Raw genomic sequence first — 24,297 nt, 5'->3', positions numbered from 1 at the left:
CACACCCCTCCTCTCCTCCCTCCTCTCCTCCTCCATTCCCTCCATTCCCTCCTCGTCCACCGCCCCGAACTACTGCTGTTACGTGAACTTCACCCACCCACTTCTTACCGGGCCGGTCGCCAAACATTCATCTGCGAACCCGCCCGCTTCAGTCTTGCCAGAACTCGATTTCCTGCCAATTCGTCGTCACGACCAACTATCCCGTTGATTTGCTTCTTTGCTGTTGATTTTCTGCCGTTTCGCGGTTCCACTCAATTTTCTCAGATCGACATACATCAAATCCCTGCAGTCTTTTAGTCAATCCCTGCCGACTTGAGAAGCTAATATGGATATTCAACGCAGCACCGCCGAACTCAAAGATGACACCGTCATTGTAGTACTAGGTGCCTCGGGAGATCTTGCGAAGAAGAAGACCGTGAGTCATGAGAGACAGAAAGAAAAAGCGGACGTTTGGACATCGAAGCTGACCATTATCTCAGTTCCCCGCGCTTTTCGGCCTTGTATGTTCTCAATGACAGTCCCAGGGTGGCACTGGCGGTGGCACCGGTTACTAACGGCGCCTGTAGTACCGCAACAAGTTCCTGCCCAAGGGCATCAAGATCGTCGGCTATGCCCGGACAAACATGGATCACGAAGAATACCTGAGACGTGTGCGCTCATATATCAAGACCCCCACCAAGGAAATCGAAGAGCAACTGGATAGCTTCTGCCAATTCTGCAGCTACATTTCCGGTCAATACGACAAGGATGACTCTTTCGTCAACCTCAACAAGCACCTTGAGGAGGTTGAGAAGGGCCAGAAGGAGCAGAACAGAATCTTCTACATGGCACTTCCCCCCAGTGTCTTCACCACCGTTTCCGACCAGCTGAAGCGCAACTGCTACCCCAAGAACGGTGTTGCTCGCATCATTGTGAGTCGTCTCCCCCACAAATTTCGCTGTTGAGCAGACACTTATGTCTTCCTTGTGACACTATAGGTTGAGAAGCCCTTCGGTAAGGACCTTCAGAGCTCGCGCGACCTCCAGAAAGCCCTCGACCCCAACTGGAAGGAGGACGAGATCTTCCGTATCGACCACTACCTGGGCAAGGAGATGGTCAAGAACATCCTTATCATGCGCTTCGGAAACGAATTCTTCAACGCCACCTGGAACCGTCACCACATCGATAACGTTCAGGTATGATGATATACTGGTTTCTTGGGTTCTGGTCAATCGCTAAGATATTCTCCGCGGTATAGATCACTTTCAAGGAGCCGTTCGGCACTGAGGGCCGTGGTGGTTACTTCGATGAATTCGGCATCATTCGTGATGTCATGCAGAACCACCTTTTGCAGGTCCTGACCCTGCTCGCCATGGAGCGCCCCATCTCCTTCTCTGCTGAGGACATCCGTGACGAGAAGGTAAGCATCACTTTCACTCGCACCGGGTTCTCCGGCTGACTGTTTCTCCCAGGTCCGTGTCCTCCGTGCGATGGACGCCATTGAGCCCAAGAACGTCATCATCGGTCAATACGGAAAGTCGCTGGACGGCAGCAAGCCCGCCTACAAGGAGGATGAGACCGTTCCCCAGGACTCTCGCTGCCCTACCTTCTGCGCCATGGTTGCCTACATCAAGAACGAGAGATGGGACGGTGTTCCTTTCATCCTGAAGGCCGGAAAAGGTACGCCCCTTGGTGGTAGCAAGGTCCGGGTCTGAATTAAGATATTGACTCTTTGCAGCCTTGAACGAGCAGAAGACCGAGATCCGCATCCAGTTCCGTGACGTCACGTCCGGTATCTTCAAGGACATCCCCCGCAACGAACTCGTTATCCGTGTCCAGCCCAACGAATCCGTCTACATCAAGATGAACTCCAAGCTGCCTGGGTTGTCCATGCAGACCGTGGTGACTGAGCTCGACCTCACCTACCGCCGCCGCTTCTCCGACCTCAAGATTCCCGAGGCCTACGAGTCCCTGATTCTCGACGCCCTGAAGGGTGACCACTCCAACTTCGTCCGTGACGATGAGTTGGATGCCAGCTGGAGAATCTTCACGCCTCTCTTGCACTACCTGGATGACAACAAGGAAATCATCCCCATGGAGTACCCCTACGGTATGTATAACCACTGGCATGTTTAGTCTCCGGTGCGGTGACTGACCCCTGATTTAGGATCCCGTGGACCCGCTGTCCTGGATGACTTCACGGCCTCTTACGGCTACAAGTTCAGCGACGCTGCTGGCTACCAGTGGCCCTTGACCTCCACTCCCAACCGGTTGTAATCAATGGTATAGCCATTAGGACATCCTGAGGCGGGCAGTGGGGCACGACGAATGAAGAAGTAAAATGTCAGACTAAGTTATGAAAAAATGTTAATGCTATGAGGCGAGATCTACGGCACGACCGGACGGACATGTGGGTGGATATGACAGGAATGCAAGTTCAGGGTATTGTTCATCGGTCGGTCGGGCAATGACTGGAGTTACTGTTTACAACCCCCTTTATTTCTTTAGAAACGAATGCAGAGCACGTTACGAATCTCCTGGGGTTGGTGTAGGCGGCTGGCGGGTTGAGCGTAAAGTGTCAGTTGAATATGGTCGGCTGTCACTAGACTGCAGGAATGCTGTTATCGGCGTGGAAAAACAAGAAAATAGAGACGGACATTCCTGCCTCCCATGGGCACAACCCTTCTCAAATCTAGAATTACTGTTCTAGACCCTAGGACCAACCGGTCAGCATCTCTGCGGGCAGCACTTTGCATTTTCGCAGGATGCGACGAACGGTTTCATCGATTGCCCGAGAAGGCAGTTGGGTGGCAAGGGGGCGTGAAGCGTCTTGAATGCTTCTTTCGCACACGGCTTGAGGTTCCTGAGACGGATTCACATAGCATGCGGGACAAAGAACGATAATCCAACCCCACCGCGGTGGGAAGATCCTAATTTCAAGCAGCTGTCAATCTTCCTGAGGGTCGAGCACTTGACCCAAGAAGGTTAAAAGCTGTCTACTCGGCTCTCCAAGGGCAGCCTAGAGTGCCCAGAGAGTGCCCAGAGCGTGCCCAGAGTGCGCCCAGACCTCAAAGGGGGTGGGGGGTTTAATCCCTCTCTCCATGTCGCGTGCCTGTGGTCTGCTCTGACTGACATGCATACATACTCCATACATACTTCTGGACCAGTTCGCCCGAAGAATCTGGGAATGACTTATGAATAGTAGCAGCAGTGGGTCAATCAGCAGCATGTTCAACCGTGTTGGCCGGTGCCGATAGTCTTAAGAGTCTTGGACGGTTCGACCACCCAACGACGGGCCGGGGTCCCGCATGCGTCCTGCCGTGTGCCTCACAGCCCAGGCCTCGTCTCCTCTCTCCTTCTCTTCCTCTCTTCCTCTCTTTCGTTTTTCTCTCTGCGTCTTGTTCTCTCCTATTTCTTCTGTCCTTATTCGTTCTCGATTCTCGCACTCCCCGGCTCAATTCGCACTTCTTACATCCTCATAATCCTATTCCATTGACGGCAAACCGCGCATCTACCCACGACCCTCTCTCCCCGCAGCTGTATATACTGATAGTGCCTTTTGCCTGACCTCCGCATTTAGACTACTACGAACCCTTTCCGGCTATTTTTAAATCGCCCACCAACCGTGCGACAACCAACCCCATTTCACCAACCACTGCATTTTTCTCTCGCTCCTGAGCTTCAGGTCTTGCTCAACCCCACCGTTATAGCTTCGAAAGAAATACATATACCATACGCGACAGTTGGGGTGATTGTCATCGATCGTGTTCTGGGCCGTTTTTCCAGGCGCCGAGTAGAGTGGGCGACCCAGCGCGGGTTCATGGAAAGCTCAACCACCCTGATAAACACCTGGGGCAATTGCATGCGCGCATACAAGCTCGAAGAATGGCACAAGCTGCACGATGGGTGGGTTCACCCTCCATTCGAGGTCGGAGGGAATGGGTGCGCATGGTGCTCTTGACCTTCAGTCTGTTGGGTCTACAGTGAGTTCCTCTCGAGAGCCTCCGATGTCATTTCGCCATGCGCATGCGAGCGAACAATGCGGAAATCCGGCCATGATCTGACTTGCTTGTTCTTCTTGTCAATTGCAGGTTTACTTGGGGCATTGAAATGACCTGTACGTGCTTCTCCCAGTTACGCAACTTCTCGCAACACTCCCTGATCATTCGCGCGATTTAGATTGCACGCCTTATCTCCTGCAGCTCGGCCTCACCAAATCCAAGACGTCGCTGGTCTGGATCGCTGGCCCTCTGTCCGGGTTGATCATACAGCCGCTGATTGGTGTCATCGCGGATCGGTCTCGCTCCAAATGGGGTCGACGCAGACCTTTCATGATTGTGGGGTCCGTGGTTGTCGCAATGTGCCTGCTGCTGCTGGGATGGACGACGGAGATTGTCCGGATCTTTGTTAAGGATGCCGAGAAGGTACTTGGGATTTTTACCGTTGCTTTGGGTTTGTTCGGTGGCTGAGTTGGATCCCTTTCTAGGCCAAAAACACCACTATTGCTCTGGCCGTCTTGAGCATCTACGCGGTGGATTTTGCGATCAATGTCGGTATGTTCGAGTAAGGCTCTATGCTAGATATGCGTGGTCTGATCTCGGTATAGTACAAGCGTGTTGTCGCAGTTTGATTGTCGATACGTTGCCGATTCCTCTTCAGCAAACCGGTTCAGCATGGGGTAGGTCTCATCCTCCCTGCAGTGGTAGGATTGATATACTAAAACTCGTGCAGCGACCCGAATGACGGCGATTGGGCAACTTATTGGATATGTCATTGGTTCCATTGACACGGTCAGCATTTTTGGCACTGCTTTTGGCGACACGCAGTTCAAGCAAATGACGGTCTTTGCTGCATTGTCCCTAATCGCAGCAGTTTCCATCACATCCTACGCGGTGAAGGAGAGAGTCTTGATCACAGCAAGGTAATTAGGAGAAGAGGAAAGCCACAATACGTACAGTAGCTGACGCTTCATTTATAGGGACTCCGATGGTAAGGCCGGAGCGCTGCAAGTCATCTCCCAACTGCTGAAAACGACGATGGAGCTGCCACCGCGCATCCAGGCAATCTGCTGGGCTCAGTTCTGGGCCTGGATCGGTATGCTATGGGCTATCTCTTTCGACCAAATTGCCATTCTGACAGGTTCTTCCAGGCTGGTTTCCCTTCCTTTTCTACAGTACGACATGGGTTGGTGAGACGTACTTTCGCTATGAGGTTCCCAAAGATGCAGTACGCCCAAGCGATATGCTAGGAGAAGTCGGCCGTGTCGGCAGTTCATCGCTCGTCGTCTTTTCGTCCATCACACTCATTGGAGCTGTACTACTGCCGTTCTGCGTTCAGCCACCAGACAACAAACGGCCACGGTTCACACCGCGACCACCTCCCGGAATCGCCTCATTACTCAAGAAAGTCCCTAGCGTCCGTCCAGATCTACAGACGAGTTGGTTGATTTCGCACATTATGTTCGCTGCCACCATGGTATTCGCGCCACTAGCACGATCTCGCGCTTTTGCAACCTTCCTCGTCGCCCTCTGCGGTATCCCGTGGGCCATTAGCTGTTGGGCCCCCTTCGCCTTCATGGGCGTTGAAATCAACAAACTGGCCATGGATCCTTCCCCATCGTCCCGAGTAACCATGATCACCTCTTCCAGCATCTTGCCCGGTGGCTACGCCGATCGAACAGCCACAGACACCGAAATGGACGTCCTCCGACTCAACCACCACGACGCGGACAGCGACAGCGACGTGGAGGACGGCGGCTCCGACGTCCCATCAACCGGTGAACTCGCAGGCATCTATCTCGGCGTGTTGAATGTGTACACAACCCTCCCGCAATTTGTCGGCACGTTCATCAGCTGGATCGTGTTCAGTATCTTCGAACCGGGCAGCACGAAACGCGACGAGACCGCGCAGGAATCATCCCAGTGGATGAATCTCGACAAGAGCAGGCCCAACGCTATTTCCATCTGCCTCTTCATCGGTGCAATTAGTGCCCTTGTCGCTGTCGAAGCCACGAGACGGATGCGCCACGTGATGTGATTCCCCGAATAGGTGGACCCTTGATGCCCACAAGTATTTAGAGCCCCCGCGGGCTTACCTTTCATTATCCTACCCCTCAGAATCTCCGTCGATATCGCGACAAGACAGATGAATATGCTGTACAAAGATTTCAGAAACTCGAGCGCGCCATCAACAAAAAATCACATACACCTCCACCTCGATATTAATCCGATACCCCTACCCACCTAATACATATCTCTCCTCCGCATATCAAAGCACAAAAAGAAAAGGAGCAATCCCTACCCTGATCATGCTAACACGTCATTCGATATCTGCATCTTCGATCGGACTGATACCAACACCCGCACTATACGCAACGATTCCACGATTCAATCATCGCCTTACACCCTCTCACTTTCTCTTCTCCTCTTATGAGCTATTTGGAATTATATATCTGCCCTTGGTTGGATCCAGGTATATCACGATTTGCCCTCTCTGATTTCGAAACTATATACCTACCTATCTTGTCGGGAGGATGATACATATCTTAGAGCTTTTAATAAATAATTTTTCTTTCTAGTTGTTCTCATCTTTCCGAGAGATAACTAGCACATATCTATCTATCAATGATGATCTAGATCCTTTTCTCGGTTGAATTAATCAATCAATCTGAAATCCTGTAGGCGAGCTGTACATATTCCGTTGCATTCAGGATCCTATACATAAAATGGATAAAAAGGTTTAAGTCGAAATATATCCTCATGCTAGGAATATCCTACACGGTTCTCACTGCAAGAACGAGAAATACTATGTTTAAAGACCGAATTATCTCAGGGGTATTCATTCTACAGCGTCTCATTGCAGAACGAGAAGCAGAAGTATGTGAGTCTGAGACTACCTATTTATTTTCCTTCGTGGTTTGTAGAATGATGGATGGATAGGTAGAGTAGATCGTAGATAGATGGCGTAAATAGGTATTTACATTGGAGTGGATTGGTAGATAGATGGAGTACATAGGTAACTAGTAGCTAGCTAGGTAGGTAGATTGATCCACCAGCGAGATGTCAAGGCCAGACAGACGGACGGATTACGCAGACCTTAGCAGAACAATACGAAGTCGGTATCCCCTGTCCCCTGGGGCGAATAGAGGGAGGCGTTACCGAAAGGGGACCCGGAAAGCAACTTATACATCTTCGCCCCCGGCCTGATTACACCAAATATGGGATGGGGACAGGTACTAGAACCATGATCTGGATTCGATTGGTGGTATGGACACGAACACCGGAAATTGGACGACTAGATGCATAGAGAACCAAGGACAGGGATAGTGGTATGGTATTTGAATGTGATTATCAAAGCCTAGCGTGGAGTTCGTGCTTCGCGGGAAATGGAGGGAGGTCATTCGAAACTTTGCTCGTGTGCAGACCTTGACATACATTCTAACTCGATGCAGAAGCCTAAAAGAAAGGACAAGATGATAACCTGAGTCGGTATGAAGAAGACGAAAAATACATTAGGTAATGGGGTTTTGTATGAACAGTAAGATTAAATCACATCCGATTGCGCGGCGAGGTATATGTGCGAGAGCGAGCGAGTGAAAACAGAGCCATATCAAAACAGTAAGACCGGAAGCGTGTCACATCGAGAAGTAGTAGCGGGATCAAGGCTGGCTGGCGGCTTGCATGTTGCCGGTCAGTTCGGCGACGCGGGCCTTGATGCGAGCAGCGCGGGATTCGAAACCTATGCAAATCAGCCATGTTAGAAGTGCAACCTGAGAGTGATCAGAAACTTAACCACTTACTCTCTTCTTCGCTGGTGTTTTCGTCGCTGGTATAGTCATTTCCCCCGCGAGCCTCGATCTGGGCAGCTCTCTCGGCGGCATTCTGACGAATCTGGGCCCAGCGGTCATAGGCAGCTGGGGCGGGTTTGGGTGGAGAGACAGGCTCGTCGACTGGAGCATGCGCCGAGGCATCGGTGAATTCCTCGGAGACAGGGGATTCAGGAACGAAAGCCGGCTGTTCCACTAGGGGCCCTTGGTCGAATTGAGAGAACTCTTGGTCGGCAGCGGCTCGCTCTTTCGTGTCGATACGAGACAGGGCGTCGTACTCGGCTTGGCGGCGGATCTTAGGCTTATTGTTCGGCGATTCGGGTGCTTTGGGGACCTCCACGGCAGGTTGCGCATCGGCAGCAACCTCGGGTTCCTTCTGCTCGACAACAGGCTCCTCCACATCAGCTTTGGAAGCCTCCATAGGAGCCTTGGTGATCTCCGCAGCTGGCGCCAGCGGTACAGGCTTCTTCTTCAAAGTGTTGTTGGTTCCTGGACGGATGGGATGCTCCTGGGCGGCTCTCGCTCTATCCTCAAGGGCAGCACGAGCTGCTGCAACAGCCGAGCCCGCGGGGGGTGTGATCTTCGCCGGGGGCTTGGGTTCAGGCTCGCTCTTCTTCTTGATCGTCCCAAACATGCTCTTGAACCCGGTGTTGCCGGTCTTCTTCTTGAGCTTCCTCCCAGATTCGTCCGAGTCCATGGATTGCTTGGGAAGAGATTCCGTCGTCGACAGATCCGCTGCGGCAGTGGTGCTACCATTCCGGCTGGTAGCAGGAGTCTGGTCGTGAACAGGAACCTCTTTCCTGGGTACTGCAGGTTTCGGAGAGCTAGCCGGGGTATCCTTTGGCAGAGGCGGGGGTGCCTGACGAGTGGTGCTCGGCGCCAGTGAAGTCGGGGTGCTTGGTTGGTCCTCTGTCGAATCTTTCACGTCGTCTGCTTGGGAACCTGTTCCCGCAAGGCTGTTGCTCAGATAGGCGGTACGGTAGGTGTTTTTGTCATAATTGGTCGCCCACTTCATGGCCTGAGATGCCTCATTCATGATCGATGGCTGCAGAGTCATAATGGAATTGGTCTTTGTGGAGTATCTAGCATTTTGCGGAACATTGGTTCTGGAGCCATTGACAGCCTCCTGTTCCTCGCGGTGTCGCTTTTGGAGAGCAGCAGCGGCCGCCTGAATGCGGGCATGCTGGTCCGGAGCAATGCTTGTCTTACTTTGCGGTGCCTGGTTGTCGGACCGTTTGTAAGAGTCTTCCATCGAATTGACTTTCTTGGCCGACGACTTGCGACGGGTCACGCCCTTCTTCCGAGTCGAAAACCCAAAGAACCGCTTCTTCTCGACAATATATGCACCAGGCTCGGGCTCAGGGGCGGCCCCCTTCACCTGTTCCTCCAGCACCAGCCACTTGGTATCTTTGATGATGGTCTCAAGCAACGCGCAACGTCCGAAGACGGCTTTCCGATTTGTGGGCTCCTCACCCGCTAGGCTACTGATCCAGACCCACCAAAAAGAGTCATCTAGATCTAGAGTGGTAATACTCGCCAGTTCAGCCGGCTCCATTGAAGGTTCGTCGTTCAGGCTGTGTTTGTGCGACTGCGAGCTTTGGCCTCGGACGGTAGAAAGAGGAGGGAGGACCTTGTCCGGCGGCAACAGCAAGGGACCAACCGGTCCTTTCAGAATGGTCTCATCGCCAAAGCCCGAAGACATGAAGTCCGCCCACGAAGGGGTCGTGGGGCGGCCCAGATCCCCAGTACCGGACTGGGGAGCGGATTTCAGGCTTCCGAACTCATTTCGTGCCAAACTGAAAGCATTCGCATCGTTGTTTGAATCCGAGTCAAGCGCACCTCCGAAACCGAAGTTCTCGAACCTCGACCAGGAGGCTTCGTCTCGGCCGGTGGTCTCCGACTCGGTCGCAGCTGACTGGTTAGTCGAGGCAATGCATTTCAGTACGCGGAGACATTCGTCTGTGAGCGCGCCAACAGGGTCTTCGAAGCTAGCGAATTCTTGCAGGTGCCGATCACTGTCTCTGTATTCAAAGTTCTTTGCGCGCCGCAACAGAGCAAATGGAGTCGGGGAGACGGTGTCAACAATCATGACCACTTTAGTCGTGGAGACTTGGAGAAGAGTGGGAGTCTCTGGTGGATATTCCGTTCCCTGAATCAGGCTCTGAAGAGCGATAGGCAGGGCGGAGATGGAGTGGATCCCACGGGCGTCCGGCGACAAAGACCGCAGATAGGCAAAGAACAAATGACTTGTCGCATCCGCCGCACTAGGAAAGAGTAAGCCAGGGAAATCTTTGGTTCAATGTATTTCCCGCGATATACCTTGCCCAGTTCTTGTAGGCAGCCTCGAAGCCACTGCCTGTATCCGAGTGGTCGAAGGCCCACCATCCAGCATAGCGAGAGAGTTTGCGACCCCCAAGACCATTCGATTTACCATGTGCCGCAACAGCCGCGAGCAGATCGAAGAAGTCGGTGATGATTTTGGCCCGGGCGTCTGAATCAACACTGATGGGGATGAATGTGGAGAATGCATCGCGCGCGAATTGGGAGTCTAGATCAGGTCAGCCGGGTGTATTCCAGAGCTGCAATGCCTCCATGTTCGCACCTTGTTCGCCAACTTTGAACAACTCATAAGCTTCCCAGGTCACCACACCACCCGGGAGTCTGCTCCAGCACCATTTCAACACACTACAAATGACCTATATATTTACCGAAAGCGTAGAGTAAGGATCGAGTCTTCTTCGTAGCAATGAGGAACCGGGCAAGATAACTCACGATTGGGTCGGTCAGTCGTAGATCTTGTGCCAAGGCCTCTCCGTTCACAGGCGACCCTTTCTCCACGGACTGATTGAAATAGTTACGGATGAAGGTGCGTGCAGCGCTGGCATCGGAGCTTGGGCGGAATGGTAGGAGGAGGAAAGGAGTTTGGAGAGCTGTCAAAGAAGAAGGGGGCAAGGATCAGCAAACTGAGGCATGCACACAGGGGTGGACTATATTTGGCAGGGGGGGGGGAAGCGGGGGTGGATCATCGACCACGATGGTGGCATACCTCGTGCTTTCAGTTCCTGAGTGCATCCGTGCAACAGCTCCTGGACTTCCTCTGGGGCAACTTCGGTTCGCTGCCACGCATCGGTCCAAGTGGGCTTTGCGGGGCCCTTATGTTCTACCTCGGGGGTTTTGGCATTCTTTTTGGAGGCATTGGCGTCTTTACTGCGAAAAACGCGAGTAAAGAAAGGCATTCTGCTGAACCAACACTTTTTGCGCGCCAGATTTTCGGCGGGCGGACGACGCGATCCTCGGCGAAAGATCCACGGGGGTGGGAGGGGAGGTGGCTCGGATGGAGAACAATGCCCAACGGCGGCGTCACAGGAGGGGCGTGTAACCGGCGTCGACTGGAGGGGTCCGATACGACCGTTGGAAAACCGACTATGCGAGTCTGTCGCGAAATATGTCTAGCAGGGCAGGGTGCGAAAATTGAAAAGGCGGAAGAATGATAACAGGATGGAGGCGCGGATTAAGAGGAGAGCGACGACTCCCCAGGGGAGGGCCAGCGGATGCAAACCGAGTCCTGAAGTAGCGATGCGGATCAGATAGCTCAATCAATCAACAGCGTCTACAGACTGGTCGAATCATCGGATCCAAAGCGACAAGAAAAAAGCCGGGAAAAATTGACCGAGGGCGACAGATGCAGCGAAGGCCGACCAGGTGTCCAGGAAAGATCGCCTGCAGGGCGGGAAGCAATCAGGGTTGGGGCCTTTTAAGCTAGTGATAGTAGGCAAGTAGTAAGTAGTAAGTAAATAGTATGCCACCGCAGCAGCGACTGCAGCCACGATGGAGGGAGGTGGGGAGAGGATTAGTGTAGAACCAGTCAATATGAGAGAGATAAGAAGTGGGAAAAAGAAAAGAAAGAGAAAACCTCCAAGTCAGAAAGTGTGAGGAGGGGAAGATTGGGCAGGAGATGAAGGGACGGTGATGATGAGGATCGACTGGGGTTTGCCGTTTCAGGGGGTGGAAAATAGGTCAACAGTGCTATCCATGGTTCCAAGTCCATGAAGAATCTAGAGAAGAACCTGGACTGACTGGGTCTGCATTAGTCTAGCCATTGATTAGCATTTACCGACTCACCGTCTGTGAACGTGGATCGGCATTGACGTGCTTCTACCTACAGGGCACAGTGCACAGGATTCATACAGTTTTTTTAAGGATGCACGAGTGGATGCTTGAAACACGTCGGGGATGCAGAGGTTGCCCGGTCTCGTATATATAAGTGACACATTATACCTACCCAGACCCCGACTGCAGCAGAATCTTTGTCAGGAATGACTATATCAATGGCCATCTGAGGGTGATACAACAGCAATAAAGGACATTAGCTGTGAATCGTGGGGGGAGTGGAAGGACCCAAATCTAGGTTCAATGCCTGATTGTTTGGATCATTGAAAATAATCATTGAAAATAATATGGCGGCCGTGCCTCCCAACCTTGAATCAGACGGGTCCAATCAAGACTGGCGATCACCGTGACTGGTCGAGAGGAGACCTCCAATAAAAAAGGAAGGGCTCGAGTCGGTCTCTTTGCGCTAAACCTGAAGGAGAGGCGGTGTTGTGCTGTGCAGTCACTGCAGTGCTGTCCATGGAAGGTGAGAGGATAAGGCCGAAAGGAGAGAGTCACCCTGTGTCACGGGTCTCAGCTCTCAATGGAACTGCCCAAGGCAAGCAGGCGGTCAGGCCCTCTCAGGGTTCACTCCACCTCCCACTGCAGCCTGCTCAGCTCGCTCAGCCTGCTCAGCCCGTCCAGCCCGTCCAGCTTAGTCCAGTCAGTCCACCGGCCCCGAGGTGAAACAGTTCCTCCCCCGCTGAGATGATGCCTATGGTTGTGACCATAATTCTGGATAAGATATTAGCAGAGTAGCAGTGTGGTCAGCCATGAAGACTTGTCTGTTATTAGTGATGAAATGCTCGGTAAATCCATGCGATGAATGTTTATAACCAAGAAAGGCAAGCTGGTGGAGGGTGCATTGTCATGGAGGTTGTTGACAGGAGTCAGCAAGGGAATGGAATGGAGGCGGGGGAATGAGCTCGGACAGCATCTTATACAATTCTAGGATGTCGGATGATGAACCATGCTGTCAGAAAGGTACTCCGTGTCTAGTGGTCTACCGTCTAACGGATAGTAGTGGAAGTACAGGACTCCGTACTAAGTACAGTAGTTATCTGACTAGATGTCTATCTGTCAATCCGGAAGCATAGTCTATAAATAGGGAGGAATAAGTGGGCGGCAGTTGAGAGCCGCCGTTGGCGAGCGGGTAGAGACTATCTTTAGAAGAATCATCTGCATCACCCGCGTGTCGCCCATTGTCATTCATTCCCCTTCCATTCCCCTTCCATCCCATCCTATCCTCCTGGCTGGCATCCCATCTTCATCAGCATCATCATTGTTGTTGTCACTCACGGTTGACATCCACTTCCTCGTCTCTCGTCTCTCGTTCTTGTTCTCTTCCTTCCTCCTCCTTACTCTGTCTGGACCGACCACTCTATTCGACCCGCGTCTCTTTTCTCTTCTTTCTTTCAAGGTTGGTATACCTGAGGCCATCCTTGCATCCATCGGGGGGGCTGCCTGACTGCCTGGCTTTTTTGGCCTGCTTGTGCTTGTTGTCTGGCCTGTTTCTCTCTCTTTTTCCCTTACTCTTTCTTTAGCCACACAAAGCCACTTCCTTTCCCCCCTTTGTCTTTGCCGTCACACTTGCTAAGTTGTCTCATCCACATCCACATTCAAACATCCACGCTCCCGAATCCTCCCCCCTCCCATACTTACTTACACTTTCATTTTCCCTCCCCTCCCCACCCCCCAATTCTCAAACTTGCTCTCCTCCCATCACTGCAACCTCCCTCCCACTTCGTCCTCTCCCACCCCCCCAGTCACCATTCTCCAAAAATAGCACTCCTTCCAATCTCACCTTTTCTACCTTCCCTGATCTCCGTCATTCGTTCTTCTTCCGGTCTGTAGAAGTGATTACGAGTATTCCCTCTTTTCCTTTCTCTCGGGATATCGGTAAAAATTAATATTAATTTTCAACCTGACTGCGACCTGGCTCTCTGGTCGTCGCTCTTTTTCCTATCTCATTTTTCATTTTTTTTTCTTTCCATTTTTTTATTCTTATCTCATCGCGTTCTGGAATTGCCTTCATCGGGCGGCGCTTCCCTGAGTTTCAGTTCGCGCCGCTATTCGATTCGGACGAACTATTACTCCACCTGGCATATTTGTGATTGACCTTGTTGCCAGTGCTGCAGACACGCGTTCGCATCCCTCATGGGTCGGAGAAAGATCGAGATCAAGGCGATCAAGGATGACCGCAATCGCTCAGTGTAGGTCCCCCCCACGCACCTTACTGTTGTGTCTTTGGTTCTGCAGCTAGGACCGTCGCCAGACTATCTGACTGACCTTCCTGTCGGTGCTTAGGACCTTTCTCAAGCGAAAGGGCGGTCTCTTCAAGAAAGCACATGAGCTTGCGGTTCTTTGTTCGGTCGATGTCGCTGTCATCATCTTCGGTCACAACAAGAAGCTCTATGAGTTTTCGTCCTGTGACATGCGCGAGACGCTCACTCGATATCAATATGTGCGGTGGATCCTCAAATTCGGACTGTCCTCCATGGAGCTGACGCGATCCAACTGGTTTAGTTCGGTCCTCCTCATGAACACAAAGGTCCCGAAGACTTTAACGGCAAACGCGACGATGACGACGATGAAGATGAGACGACTCCTGCCCCCGAAGATATACATCCGACGCCTCCCAATCCTCCCATGATCCCCGCTCATATTCCCGGTCACCCTGGCTTCCAACACGTCAATCACGCCCCGTCCGCATCCCCACCCATCCCGAACGGGATGCCCTTCGATCCCCGGCACGGTACCCCTCAACCACAAGGTGTCTCGAGACCATCGTCAAGGAATCATTTGCGTCGCGTCAGCTCGAATATCGGCCCTCAACAACATCATGCCACTCCGCCGCCCCCTCCACCCCCGCCGCAAAACGGTTTCGCATACATGCCCAATCCGTCCGTTTATAACCCAGCAGTTGCCCACGCAATGGCGCAACCTCCGCGTCCCGGCCAATATGCGCATTACGGACCACCGGGGCCACATCACCAGCCCGGGCCACCTCAGCATCAGCATCCACCCATGCCGGCGCAGGCAATGCCCCCGCACACGATGGCGCCTCAATCAATGCCGCAGCACCTCGCACCACACCCGCACGCTATGACTCCGCAACCGCCGCCCATGGCCATCTCACAAGCGCCGCATCACCCACCCGTACCACAGGTCGCCCAAGCATTTATCGCAGAACATGGACGAGCTTCCATGCCCCCTACATTTGCGCAACACGAGCCGCAACCGCAACCGCAACCGCCGCGGACGGTATCACTTCCCGACGCAACCGCTGCCGAGCAGATGCCGGGTCCCATGAAGACGGAAGGAAGCCCTTCGCCTCCGCACCAAAGATCTATATCATCTAAGTCGCGCAGTATCTTCACCCCGATCGACGACCGCGGCTCAGTTTTAGCACGTCACTTTGGTGTAGGCCCGCCCACATGTGAATCGGGAGAAAATGCCCAGCTCAAGGCGGAGGCTCCGGTGGGAGACAACCTTGATGTAAAGCCATCTAAACCACCTGCAGTCAAGGCAGGGAAGGCCGGAAAGGCGCCAGCTGCTCGAGCTGCGACCGAAGCGCCACGCCCACAGCCTGTAGCAGACCTAAAGCCCCCGGCACGAACCAACAACGGCCAATTACCCCCTAAGCGCCCGCAGCTAAAGGTGCAGATCCCGAGCGAAAACTCAGATAGAGGCAGTGCGACGGGTGAATCGTCGTCCCGCGACTCGGCGGGCAATAAGACGTTGACGCCGGCCAAAGCCAATCCGGACACTAATCATTCGGGCGTGGTTCTTCCCCCACCATCGCCATCGGCCGGCGCGATCCTTAGCGCGGGGGCTCAGGGACCGCCGAACCCGTTCGCCAGACCACCTCCGCCCCCCGGGCCGGCCGCCCAGAACAATGCCGCCTACAATAACAACAGCAACATCGATACCCCGATTTCAGCTCTCCCCAGTCGATTTGTCTCGGACGCACTTTTACCCTCACCTTCCAGCTTCTTTCCTGAATGGGGTTTTAATCGCTCGGGTCCAGACAGCAACATGCTCCCTAGCCCCTTGACGTTCCCGACTCCCGCCGTGCAGTCCGGGCCCGGCTTCGGACGCGAAGAGAACGATCAAGAAAAGAAGCGCAAAAGCCCGGACAGCGGACCCAACGCAGAAGGGGTGATGAAAAAGCCGAAGACATGACCCCTCTGGCTTTAGTATCATGATCTCCTCCTATTCCATTGGCTGCGTCTTTCTCTCTTATCCCATGTTTCAAATAATGGCATCTACATGGCGTTAGTGACTTTACTGTTCCGGGGCGGAAGAATCTGGGCAATTCGCAGTTGGTCGAAGTTAGTGTCTTTGTGTGCATGTGTGCGTCTCACTCTCCTTTGCTTTAGGGTTGTCTTTTGCGAACAACTTTATACCCCTTTTCTTTAATCCTTTTGCTCTGCTTGCCTAGTTTATAAATGGGTGGGTCTGCTTTGCTTCCGGAGGCTCGTACCTCTACTCTACAACCCCTTTTATCTCTCATTGGGTGATTCTTGAAGGGGGAGAAAACCCACCGTGTTCCTCCATCTCTTACTCTTCCCTACTCTAATCTTCCGTGTTTTTTCCCCATAGGAGGTTCACTGCCGGAGAAGGTGACGGTGACGGTGACGGTGTCCTGTCCGGGTGGCTGAGTTTTGTCTTGTCGTAATCTTGTCCTTGTTTTCTTTTCTGTCTGATTTATTCTCTCCTTCTCTTCTCTCTCTTTCTCTTTCTCTTTAAAGAATGTATATAAAAGGTGTCTAACAGGATTGGTTGGGATTGTTTGATTAGGTACTTAGGTGAAACCTGAAATGAAATAATTTAACTCGCTTGATGCATTATCCCGACTCCGTGACTCATTCATTTGTGTAGTGGCAAATAACCATCCAATGCGCTTCTACTTCTGAACTCATGTAATGCAATGGGGCGAAGACCATGCTCTACCCGAAGAAACGCTTCTCGGCCACGTTCAAAGAGAGGAGAGGAGAGAAAACTATGTAGACATTAAGAACATAATATATGCTGCATGCACCACCTATATACCAACCACCCCCCAGAAATATAATCAATTTAACCAACAGGAACAAAAAAAAAAAAATGGAGAAAGGCTATACCGCCTCAGCAGCCTTATCCTCCGAACGGTGCTGCTGCTGCGGCTGCGGCTGCTTACCGCCGGCCTCCAGAACCGCCCTGCGGGCCTTCTCCTGCTCATCGAGGCCGGTCTTCGCAAACGTATGCGCCTTACTAAGCGTAACGGGGCGAACGAGCAGACTAAGCGCCAGGCCGAGGGCGGCGATCGCGCAGTAGAAGATCCACATGCGGCTGAAGGCCGTCGTGTAGGCCTCCAGCACGACCTGGCGCTGGGTTTCGGGCAGAGCGCGGAGCAGATCGCCCTGGGAGCCGCTGAAGGATGACGCGATGGCGTGCGCGGTGTCCGGCCCGACGGCGGCGGTGATCTGCGGCATGTGCGCTGCGAACACGTTCTGGTAGATCACGGTGCCTAGCACGATGGAGATCGCGGCAGACACCTGCCGCATGAACCCGAAGGTTGCGGTCCCTGCGGCCATGTCGCTTACGTGGATGTTTGCTTGGAGTGCGACCAGCGGGGACTGGAAGAGTGGGCCCGTGCCTATGCCGCCGATGATCTGGTAGATGATTATCCGGGGCCAGCTGGCGTAGGGTTTGAGGTCGATGAAGAGTCCGTAGCCGATGGTCATGAGCAGCAGGCCGAAGATGATTAGTTCGCGGTATCGGCCGGTCTTTTTGATGACGATGCCCGTCGCGGCGGAGAAGATCGAGAGGCTGAGGACTGTGGGGAGGACGTAGACGCCGCTGAGGATCGGGGAGGCGAGGAGCACCGTTTGGAAGTACAGCGGGAGGTAGTACGAGCCGGAGATGAAGACGAAGCTGTGGCAGAAGTTGATCAGGAGCATGAGCACGTTGTGGATGTTGTTGAAGAGTCGGATCGGGATCACCGGGTACCGCGCGATCTTCCACTCGTTCAGGAACGCGATCACCCATGTTACTAGCCCGAAGATGATCAGGCAGATCACAGTCGCCGACGCCCAGGGGTAGCTCACTCCGCCGAATTCAAGCCCGAATAGGAACATCAGCGTGCCGCCGATCATCAGGAACGTGCCGGGCCAGTCGATCGATCGGAGTCCCGCTAGCAGCGGCACTTTGCTGGCTTCGATCTTGAGGAAGAATATGAGGATGGCGAATGAGAAGCCGCCGATGGGGACTAGGTCACTTGTTAGGGGGTGGGTGTAAGTGTGGTTTGGGAGTCGCTAGACGTACGGTTGATGTAGAAGCACCACCGCCAGGTCACGCTGGTGGTGAAGGCGCCGCCGATGATGGGGCCCAGGGCGCCGGCAATGGCCCAGGTCGAGCCGAAAATGCCGTAGTACATTGGGCGTTCCCTGCGATACGTGTCGAGTCAGCTCTGAGCTTTGCGGGGGAATGCTGGCAGCTCGATGCAAAGTACTAACCGGACACTGAACAGATCGGTCACGCAGATGTTCGCTAGAACAATGATACCACCGCCGCCGGCTCCCTGAATCGCTCGGCCGGCAATGATCATGGGGAGGTTCACAGCCAACGCGCAGATCAAACTGCCCACCAGGAACAGAAAGTTGGCAATCAAAATGATCTTCTTACGTCCCCAGACGTCACTGATCTTACCCCAGAGGGGGACACAGGCCGCGTTGGCCAGCATGTATGAGGATGCAATCCATGAGTACCCACCCTCGGATGCATGGAAGTGATTAGCGATAGTCGGTAGTGCTGTCGAGACGATTGTCTAGAAGAGGAGGCCAGGAGTCAGTGGACGACGAGACGATCGATCCGACACCTCTAACAAAAACTTACCATATCTAGAGCTGCCAAGAACAAAGCCAACTATAAAAGTCATTAGCGTGCTGTCCCGAGAAGCAGAGGTGGAGAAAAGAACATACACAGAGAGCGGTCATCACCACCAAGATCTTCTTCTTGCCCAGTTTCTGCGCTTGAGACGGCACCCGATCCAGCGGTGCGGTACCAGCGCCAGCAGCAGCAGCGGCAGCGGTCTCATCCTCTAGCGTGGCATCATTGCCTTTCTCTGTTTCGATGGGAAGTTGTCCTTGTTCATCTGAAGCCCGGGACGGGGACCGCACAGCGTCAGGCTTCTCCGACCCAGCTCTGTAGGGAGAGGAGCTTGCCTCGGATGATGGCGACATGCTCTCCGCGATAGTCAGCCGCTTATCCAGGGGAGTGTCCTCACAGTGAGGAGAGTGTTGATGACGATGATGATGATCCGTCATGACTTTCCGTCACCGATTTGACGAAAAGGCTGACAGGGAAGCAAGCCTAAGAGTTGGAGCAAGAGGGGAAAAAAGAGAGAAGAGAATATTGTAGGACAGAGACCGAAAAGCAAACCAAACCGGCTTGTTTTCCCTTTAGTGTTTTGACTGACTGACTGACGGTGGCGGGCGAACGCCGACGACGGTTGCAGCAAAACCTTGGGATCGGCGGGAGCTCACAGTTTTCCAGTCTTTTCTGGAACGGTGGCGCGCGTGCGCAAACAACGAGATGATGAGACAGGCAAAAGGTTGCTCAGCGTTAAGATAGGTTAGCTCCAAAAGCTAAGCTACCGATCGGGGAGGTTTTGCTTTTTGAGTTGTTGGTTATTCTTCGACTTCGACTTCGATTTCGCTTCTTCGAAAAAAGCTTCGGAGATAAGGTCGGGATTGTGGCCCTCGCGCCGAAAATGGGGTCAGAAATTCCCTGAATAAGTAATAAAAAAAGGTTCTGGATCTGGAGCGGCCCTTCCGCGCCTTTTTTTCTTTTCTTTTTTCCCTTTCCTTTTCTTGACAAACAAGAGAGGTCGGTCCCTGGACTGCTGGGTGGGACGTGGATCATCTCATATACAAAGACTGTCTACCGTTGGATCCACCCAAGACTACTATAGTAAGTATAAGGAGAAAAAAAAACAGTCAGCTGCAGGGCGGACGGAGAATTGCAATCCCACGAGGGCGAGAGACAAAGTGATTCATCCTTCATCCCTTCGGACTGTCGGACTTTTCCCGCGCGCTGCCGAGCTTTTCTGATGCATCGAGGAGAAAAAGACACTTGGAAGGATTTGTTTGTCATATACTGTACAGGAAGTAATATGGAGAGATGAGAAAGGACGAAACTGTATGCCTGCCCAACAAGAGTACTAACTGTAAGAAAGATGCACACCGCATTCTCTACGTCTCGGTCCGATCCATGACTGTCGGGCGAGCGCGAGGCCGACACCGAGAGCCATGGGAAATCCATTCACCGCCTTCGGTTTAAGGCAGGTGCATAGTGAACTTTGAACGAATAGTACAGCTGAGTAGTTCTTCAATCACTTTGAAGATGCTTTTGGACTGGATTCATTTCATGTTTTCTTTGCACTCTCTACCAAATTTACCCAGCTCTTGATCATGTATGCCATTGGATGAGAAATCAATAGGGTATATTATGTACACAATGACACATCATGAAGAAATGGGTGTAATCAATCCACACCTCCGGCTACTTAATCCTGCAACTGCAGAATTTCTGCAGGCCACATCATATCACACATTAGCAATCTGTCGGTGCTGCCTTAGAAACAAAAAGCCAAACAGCCGGGGCTCACCTGTCAAAAATTCCTCGAAGCTCACCGTAATATAGCCATCCCGATCGTCGTCATATCGTTTGAATACGTCGGTCATGCGTCGCAGACTAATGCACGCCTGCACGAACAGGTCAAAACTCATGCCATGCTTCCCGTACGTATGTCCGTTCATCTGCCGCCCTTTGCTCTCGAAGGTGATAAACATGACCTGCACAAAGCCCGGACTGAGACGGTAGCCAAAGGCGACCAGGGCGTTCTCGAACTCCGGCAGGCTGATGCGTCCGCTCCGGTCCACGTCGAACCGATCGAACAGCTCGCGCCACGCCGCCAGATACCGCCACAGGGAGACGAACTCGTCAAACGAGATGGTCCCGCTGCTGTTCCGGTCGAACATGCGGATCATCATCTTGACGGTCTTCGGGTGGAACGAGGTGTAGTCGCCGTTCACCAGGGCGGAGCCCAGTTCTAGCTCGGTCAGCGCCCCCGAGTGAGACGAGTTGGCGGCGCGGAACAGGGGGAACAGCTGCTGTGGGTCATCGTCGGGGACCGATAGTGGAGGAGGGTGTGGGGATTGCGGTGGACGCGACGACGGGGGCGGGCGATTGCGCACGGGCTGCGAGGGAGGAGGGCCAAAGCCGTAGTTCTGGGGAGGAGGCGAGGGGTGTAGTGGGTGAGGCCGTTGTTGAACAGGAACGGTCGCGGGCGATCGGCCGCCGGGATGCACCTGTTGGCCAGGCGCTGGGTAGCGTTGCGGGTTGGCGCTCGGCGCTCCGGATACTGGGACTCGAGGAGGCACGCCGCTGGAGGAATTATTAGACGGCCGGCGAGGCGGTCGTTGGTGACTCGAGCTGCTCGTTTGCATGGCCCCCAGCATCTGCGCGACCTGTTGTCGTCGCCAAAGTTTAGAAGCTGCGGGGTAAAGGAACAACCAGCTCAACCTGCAGCGTTTTCGGGTTCCTGCGTACCTGTTCTGGTTCTGCGTGCCTGTGCCCATCATCCTCATGTATTAGCGACGCTTGCTCAATGTTTCCGCTGGGCTCAACTGGATTCACGACTCACGCGGGCAGCGCATCTGGATTGTAGGACTGATTGTATGCCATGGCGGCAAAGACTGACGTAAGAGACTGCGGGCGCAATCCAAAGCGACAGGCAGCGAACACGCAGCCTGGGTCCAAATTAAACGTTCCCAACCGAAGGAGGAGGAATAGAGGCCTGAAGTCGCAGGGGTTTTGGGAGAAGAAGCAAAGGTAGAAAGGAGGTCGGGGAGACGAAGGAATTATTAGGCTTCGGCCATCCAGTTAGTTGTTAGCGACCAGATTCGTTTTTGCGGACCTGCAGAGCGGAGCCGTGGGGCGGCGGTTCAGCAGGAGTCGCCGACGGATTCAACCATAAAAGGGGGCAGAAGACCTGGTAGGAAGTCCGTTCAAAGGGCGCACATGATCTGTCAATCACTTCAAAGTGAATCGGGATCCAATCTCTTGCCTTCTGTGCAAGCCAGAATCATTGGCTCAGCCTGTGTCTTCTTACCGGCGGGGCAAAGGTTGAACAGCGCGCGGAAAGAAGGCAGACAAAACCGACAGAAAGAACCTCAGCCCTATATCCGACACAGCTTATTTTGGAGGCGGTTGGCCCACGGGTTCCTTTCCAATTCGTGGTGGATCCCACGCGAAAGAGACATCTGTCCTACTGCTAAGTACTGCTAAGTACTATACAACCGGGATTGAACCGCTGAGCGGATGTGCTAAGAGCCAGTGGTTCGGATTAACTTAGTCTTCGTGTCTGTGTGTCAGCCTCGCAATGTCATTCGCAAGGGCCACAAGACCGGGGGATTCTAGGCGCCGTCACGAACCCTCGATCAACCGCTCCAGACCCTCCTCTTGTTCATTCAAAATAGACACGATCTCATTCCAAGCAAGATTCCGAAACCGTTGTCCTTCCGCTCCGGTCGTTAATGCGATCGATTCACTGTTCTTTGTTAATCGACACTTCCAACCGCGGAACGGGTTACGAGCCGACTCACTCGAGATATCCGTCGTTTCTCCAGCACTTGCCATGAGACTCCACCCCTTGATAGGTCGCACTTACCAGCGATCGGCTGCCTTGCTCAGCTGTGCGCGCAAAGAGTTTATACGCCAGCCAAGACAGCCATCGCTCGTAAAATCTACGATACTGCCGTCCGAGTGACGAGGCACAAAAGCCAGGACTCACAGAGTTAACGATCACAGGCACCGTTCCGTCCGCCCTGCGGACCATCCCAGCGATCGTCTTGAGCATATACTCCAAGAGAAGCTTGGAGATCCCGTACTGTCGGCGACCTATGAAATGGCGGGGATCGTTCAAGTGCTTGAGTAACGGCTCTTCCGACCGGAGGCTCTGCGCTTTGACCCGAACGAACTGTTGACTGGAGACGATCGTGAGATGTGTCGGTTGCGCTGGCGTCGAACTGCTCCGCAGTTTAGGGAGGAGAAGGATGGCCAAGAAGGATGTAGAGAGTGTGTTGACCTGCATTGTCTCCTCCCATCCTTCCGGCGAGACGGTGAAGTCTCTATTCCATAAGCCCGCGTTGAGTATTGCAATGTCCAACCGTTGTACTTCCTCGTTCACACGCTCCGCGAAGCTCTTGACGCTCTGGAAGCTGTTCATCTCTAACGGCCATACTTGCACCACGCCCGGCCTGTTGGTGCGCCGTTCAAGCTCCTCCTTGGCCGCTTCGCCTTTGTGCAAGTCACGGCTGCTGATGATGAGTGACTCGACACCCAGGCTGAGTAGTTTGATGGCCGCCTCGAACCCCAGCCCGGAGGTTGCGCCAGTCAAGACCACTGTCTTCCCTGCGAACGACACTCCACTAGGATCAACCGGGATATTGCGTCGCGACCGACGCAGACGAAGTATCCCTGCCATGATGACTGTGAAGACACACAATAGTATAAGCATCGGGGTCGACATCATACGAACGGAAAAGGAAATCGTGAAGGAGAAGCAGGGATAGGTGAATCCGCATTGAACAGTTTCAAACAGAGCTTCTCAGGAAGCAGCGGTCTCGAAGCTAGTGATTAGCCTCGACAATTGGAATTTTTGGTAGCTGCCAGCTGAGATTAGCGTATCGCTAGAGCCAGGTCCGGCGTCTGGGCCGCCCCGCTGAGTCTCCCCCGAGACGAACAAGTGATGGGGGCGCACTGGAGCAGGGAACGAATACGAGCGAGGGCGCGCGCAAGTTCTGCAGCGAAGTCCGAGCAAGGGTGGTCTAAGCGGGGTTTCTGCACCTGAGATCCGCCCTGGGAATTTGGGCGGTCGGCTGCCTTGCTTTTGAGGCTCTGCAGGAATCCATGTAGAAGGGGTACAGTCTAAGCCGGAAACTGCTCCCGTAAGATTGGGCCATGAGCTAATGAGATGATCTCTAAGTATTCGCCTATGGTCGCATCATTTCCAGATCACTCAGTGTCTCATGGGATAATGCTGCCAGATGGCGAGATTCAGGTATGATTTGAAGTCATGCACTGGGAATCTGACAAACAGTGCAAACATGCGGAACATCAAGCGGCGGTGATATCTCATCGTAGCTTATTTAGTTGGTTAGCTGGGCTTGTTACAACCATCGTGGTAGGTGCCTGTCTGCCTCATAAGTAGTTTCTGGAAAGAACCGAGTGAGTCGTCGACTTGGAAGTTGGAGAGTTGCTCAGATTTGGACTATACCTCCTTCTCTTCATATCCA

The 24,297-nt window shown here is 53.3% G+C and overlaps 7 protein-coding genes across 7 annotated transcripts; 3 read left to right on the top strand and 4 right to left on the bottom strand.

Moving 5' to 3' along the window:
* Window positions 1-226: 226 nt before the first annotated feature.
* Window positions 227-2,351, top strand: BO97DRAFT_64400 (glucose-6-phosphate dehydrogenase). The gene is made up of 8 exons (XM_025700961.1): window positions 227-415; window positions 480-500; window positions 567-911; window positions 978-1,175; window positions 1,238-1,399; window positions 1,452-1,659; window positions 1,718-2,089; window positions 2,147-2,351. The coding sequence occupies exons 1-8, from the start codon at window positions 326-328 to the stop codon at window positions 2,254-2,256; spliced, it is 1,506 nt and encodes a 501-aa protein (XP_025551428.1). The 5' UTR covers window positions 227-325; the 3' UTR covers window positions 2,257-2,351.
* Window positions 2,352-3,536: 1,185 nt separating this feature from the next.
* On the top strand, window positions 3,537-6,151 carry BO97DRAFT_64421 (putative sucrose transporter). Its single transcript, XM_025700962.1, has 8 exons — window positions 3,537-3,962; window positions 4,071-4,096; window positions 4,159-4,403; window positions 4,466-4,532; window positions 4,586-4,657; window positions 4,711-4,900; window positions 4,958-5,073; window positions 5,129-6,151. Exons 1-8 carry the CDS (start codon window positions 3,865-3,867, stop codon window positions 6,013-6,015), a joined length of 1,701 nt encoding a protein of 566 aa, XP_025551427.1. The 5' UTR covers window positions 3,537-3,864; the 3' UTR covers window positions 6,016-6,151.
* A 1,374-nt stretch (window positions 6,152-7,525) lies between these two features.
* BO97DRAFT_64350 (morphogenesis protein) lies at window positions 7,526-11,354 on the bottom strand. The gene is made up of 6 exons (XM_025700960.1): window positions 10,851-11,354; window positions 10,577-10,734; window positions 10,407-10,500; window positions 10,124-10,352; window positions 7,778-10,068; window positions 7,526-7,716 (listed from the first exon to the last, which is right to left on the bottom strand). Exons 1-6 carry the CDS (start codon window positions 11,038-11,040, stop codon window positions 7,637-7,639), a joined length of 3,042 nt encoding a protein of 1,013 aa, XP_025551426.1. The 5' UTR covers window positions 11,041-11,354; the 3' UTR covers window positions 7,526-7,636.
* Window positions 11,355-14,110: 2,756 nt separating this feature from the next.
* rlmA (SRF-type transcription factor RlmA) lies at window positions 14,111-16,138 on the top strand (the record flags this gene model as incomplete). The annotated part of the gene is made up of 3 exons (XM_025691764.1): window positions 14,111-14,166; window positions 14,261-14,417; window positions 14,480-16,138. 3 exons carry the CDS (start codon window positions 14,111-14,113, stop codon window positions 16,136-16,138), a joined length of 1,872 nt encoding a protein of 623 aa, XP_025551425.1.
* Window positions 16,139-17,037: 899 nt separating this feature from the next.
* On the bottom strand, window positions 17,038-19,593 carry BO97DRAFT_405613 (MDR family MFS transporter). The gene is made up of 5 exons (XM_025695229.1): window positions 18,919-19,593; window positions 18,833-18,862; window positions 18,454-18,764; window positions 18,263-18,384; window positions 17,038-18,206 (listed from the first exon to the last, which is right to left on the bottom strand). Exons 1-5 carry the CDS (start codon window positions 19,177-19,179, stop codon window positions 17,074-17,076), a joined length of 1,857 nt encoding a protein of 618 aa, XP_025551424.1. The 5' UTR covers window positions 19,180-19,593; the 3' UTR covers window positions 17,038-17,073.
* A 904-nt stretch (window positions 19,594-20,497) lies between these two features.
* BO97DRAFT_405611 (EF-hand domain-containing protein) lies at window positions 20,498-22,054 on the bottom strand. The gene is made up of 4 exons (XM_025695228.1): window positions 21,645-22,054; window positions 21,551-21,569; window positions 20,607-21,468; window positions 20,498-20,527 (listed from the first exon to the last, which is right to left on the bottom strand). Exons 1-4 carry the CDS (start codon window positions 21,683-21,685, stop codon window positions 20,505-20,507), a joined length of 945 nt encoding a protein of 314 aa, XP_025551423.1. The 5' UTR covers window positions 21,686-22,054; the 3' UTR covers window positions 20,498-20,504.
* Window positions 22,055-22,426: 372 nt separating this feature from the next.
* On the bottom strand, window positions 22,427-23,486 carry BO97DRAFT_345160 (putative short-chain dehydrogenase/reductase family protein; the record flags this gene model as incomplete). Its single annotated transcript, XM_025691765.1, has 2 exons — window positions 22,427-22,550; window positions 22,606-23,486. The coding sequence occupies 2 exons, from the start codon at window positions 23,484-23,486 to the stop codon at window positions 22,427-22,429; spliced, it is 1,005 nt and encodes a 334-aa protein (XP_025551422.1).
* Between the last annotated feature and the right edge of the window lie 811 nt (window positions 23,487-24,297).

Source organism: Aspergillus homomorphus (genome assembly GCF_003184865.1).
Source record: "Aspergillus homomorphus CBS 101889 unplaced genomic scaffold BO97scaffold_18, whole genome shotgun sequence".
Taxonomy (NCBI): Eukaryota; Fungi; Ascomycota; class Eurotiomycetes; order Eurotiales; family Aspergillaceae; genus Aspergillus; species Aspergillus homomorphus.
This window is presented reverse-complemented; position numbering and strand designations above follow the sequence as displayed.